At 49.8% G+C, this 2,991-nt stretch overlaps 1 protein-coding gene across 1 annotated transcript; it reads right to left on the reverse strand.

Moving 5' to 3' along the window:
• Positions 1 to 78: 78 nt before the first annotated feature.
• On the reverse strand, positions 79 to 2,985 carry LOC106893182 (ATP synthase subunit d, mitochondrial-like). The gene is made up of 4 exons (XM_014950940.1): positions 2,876 to 2,985; positions 1,477 to 1,573; positions 521 to 592; positions 79 to 180 (listed from the first exon to the last, which is right to left on the reverse strand). The coding sequence occupies exons 1-4, from the start codon at positions 2,917 to 2,919 to the stop codon at positions 94 to 96; spliced, it is 300 nt and encodes a 99-aa protein (XP_014806426.1). The 5' UTR covers positions 2,920 to 2,985; the 3' UTR covers positions 79 to 93.
• Positions 2,986 to 2,991: the final 6 nt, after the last annotated feature.

Raw genomic sequence — 2,991 nt, forward strand, 5'->3', positions numbered from 1 at the left:
AAACACAAGTTAACAAGTCACTTGTCAGCAAGAAAGAGCAAAGCACACACAGGTAAGAACAAGGTGTGTGCCTGGCTGGGTTAAAGGGAATATTCACCAGGCAAAGTCCAGACTTACTTGTTGCTCATACTGGGCAATACGAGCCTTGGAAGCCTGCACGTACTCAGCAGTGCTCTTTGCCTGCAGGAAAGCAGAGGACGTGGTGAATACCCTTATGATAAATACAGTGACCTAGAGTGAACCTGCAGCCCCATGCCTTACGTTGGCATTAACATTCATCATCATTACACTAGACAAGCAGACAGAACCTTGATCAAAACCCAAATAGCCAAGCCCTTCCACGTGCAGGGATCCTCTTGTTTAGCCAAAAGCCACAGACGGGTGTGAGGACCAGAGCCGTGCTCCAGCTCAGGCTGCCCAGCCTGTGCACATGCACGTACAGAACATCCCTCTCTCCCCTCCCCATCCTCACAGAAGTCAGAGACAACCCCAGCATTAGAGGAACAGGTTAAACACTTACAGCTTCCGCCTCCTGGGCATCAATTTTGGCGGTTTGTGTATCCTTTGGCTCAGGAACCTTCAGTGCACTGAACTGTACATCGAAAGAGAAAATTGTTTATACCATTTGACTGAAATAATCCTTCACAGCAAGGTCATTTTCCCAAGCAGTGGAGAAGCATTCCCTCCTTTCTTCATAGGATACACTCACAACTGCAAAAGTTCACAAGCTTTCTAAAATTGACCACTGGAGCTCGACTGTGTCCTTCACCAGCAGCACTGCTCACCCGTGAGCTTAAAGCAATCTATTCTGTACTGCACACCATCACCAGGACATGTAACACCACTCACATTCACCCCAGCTCCGTAAAGAGCAAAGCACCACATTGCAAGGAAGCAAGAAAGTCTAATACCAACACCTCATCACATCACAGACTGATTTCCCCCAAGATAAAGTTCCCAGACCCATGTGAGGTCAGTGGTTCCTCCCAGCCTGGGGAGCCCAATTTCCATAGTGCTGGTGACACCTTGTGTCCTTCAGCAAGCCCCTCACTCGTGTTTTTCAATTCCTGCTTATAAAGATGAGGGCAACCCCTGCAGGCACCCACTAGCTTTACACGTTTTGGTGTGCGTACAGCCAGACTTGGCACCTTCTTCCATTCAGGGAGATAGAGAAATACTTCAAGCGTTTGCTTCAGGAGAGGCTCTACCCAAGAATTCAGTTTTGCAGCCAAAATAATTTATCAAGTTTTCTTTCACCAACTTTCTTGCCGTACAACACCACAGGTTTCCTCCTGAATGATGGCACTGAAGTGACCTCCTCGAGGTCAGCGACACCGACCTGCAGGGTGTACAGCTGGGGGATCTGCCAGCCAAAACAACCTTCTCTCTCACTTCTGGTATTTCCCTCTCACACCAAAGACATTTCCCCGTTTAAACCTCCAAGGAAAGCGATACCCAGCCTGCAAAGACACTGACCTTACTCTGGAACTCATCCACCATGCCAGCTTTAGCAACAGCAGCCTTGTAGTGAGCCCAGTCGATGGTCGGGGGTTTCTCTGGCAGAGCAGCCAACCTAAAGAGACAGAGCACAGCAGTCACAGCCAGCGCGAGACGTAACCCCACGCTATCACTGGCCCTCTGCCACAGTTACTTTTCAGAGCATCACCAGAGTCTGGTAAGTTTAGTTTAAATATCTTCAGGTCCATCATTAACAAGCAGTGATGAACCATAGCAAACTATCCATGAACCCACAATGTGCCCTTGTCGCCAAGAGGGCCAATGGAATCCTGGGCTGCAGAGGGAAGAGTGTGGCCAGCAGATTGAGGGAGGTTATTCTTCCCCTCTACCCCTGCACTGCATCCAGTTCTGGGCTCCCCAGTTCAAGAGAGACAGGGAACTACTGGAGAGAGTCCAGCGTAGGGCAACAAAAATGATGGAGGGATTGGAGCATCTCCCTAATAAGGAAAGGCTGAGAGAGCTGGGGTTCTTTAGCCTGGAGAAGAGAAGGCTGAGGGGAAACAAATCTATGTTTACAAATATCTAAAGGGTGGGTTGAAGGATGTTGGAGCCAGACTCTTTTCAGTGGTTTCCAGTAACAGGACGAGGGGCAACGGGCGCAAGCTGGAACATGGGAAGTTCCATTCAAATACAAGATAAAACTTCTTTGCAGTGAGGGTGCCAGAGCCCTGGGACAGGCTGCCCAGGGAGGGTGTGGAGTCCCCTTCTCTGGAGATATTCAAGCCCCACCTGGATGCAAACCTGAGTGATGTGCCCTGGGCAACCCTGCTTAGGCAGGGAGTTGGACTAGATGGTCTCTAGAGGTCCCTTCCAACTCCAACAATTCCATGATTTCCACAAATCCCTCTCTCTGCCCTTGAAATAGCATTCGCTATACAGACAAGAGGAGTTCAGCCTGCAGCCCTGCTCCGTTTCCAACTACTATATAAACTCTCTGGGTGCTGCCCTGTTAGAAAGGATTAGCCAGTTTTCAGAATACTGAATCATAGACAATCAGCAATATTAGCTTAAAAGCCAACGTTTGTATCAAGCAGCTGGAGCATTTGAGGAGACTCAGGAATTTGAGCAGCAATGAACAGAAGAAGCATTTGCGCAAAATGCTTTGAATGTGCCAAAGCAAAATGCTGCCACACATCTGCCTTCTTACATTACAGCTGTTATGTTACGCTGGGGAGGATTAAGTGAAGATGAGTTGCCTAAAAAAGCCACCAACTGTCTTGAAGGTGACCTGCCTTAGTGTTTCTCAGGGCACTGCCATGGGACCAATGTTATCACCACTACCCCAAGCCGGTATCACAAAGGCTGAGGGTTCAGTTGAGGGACTGAGCCGCCCCCCAGGAGTGGGGCAGAGACTCACCGGGCCGAGAGCGCGTCGCTGCGGGTCTTCAGGGCGTTGAACATGGCCCTCTGGTTGGGGGGCACCCTCTCGGCAAAGGCCGCCCAGTCAATGGCCTTGATAGCAGCTCTGCGTCC

Source organism: Calidris pugnax, unplaced genomic scaffold, assembly GCF_001431845.1.
Source record: "Calidris pugnax isolate Ruff unplaced genomic scaffold, ASM143184v1 scaffold9, whole genome shotgun sequence".
Classification (NCBI taxonomy): domain Eukaryota; kingdom Metazoa; phylum Chordata; class Aves; order Charadriiformes; family Scolopacidae; genus Calidris; species Calidris pugnax.

Coding starts and splice junctions, on each gene's coding strand:
- LOC106893182 (XM_014950940.1), bottom strand. CDS start 2,919: ATGTTCAACGCCCTGAAGACCCGCAGCGACGCGCTCTCGGCCCG. Junction 1,574..2,875: donor AGCGACGCGCTCTCGGCCCG/GTGAGTCTCTGC, acceptor CTGTCTCTTTAG/GTTGGCTGCTCTGCCAGAGA. Junction 181..520: donor ATGCCCAGGAGGCGGAAGCT/GTAAGTGTTTAA, acceptor GCTTTCCTGCAG/GCAAAGAGCACTGCTGAGTA.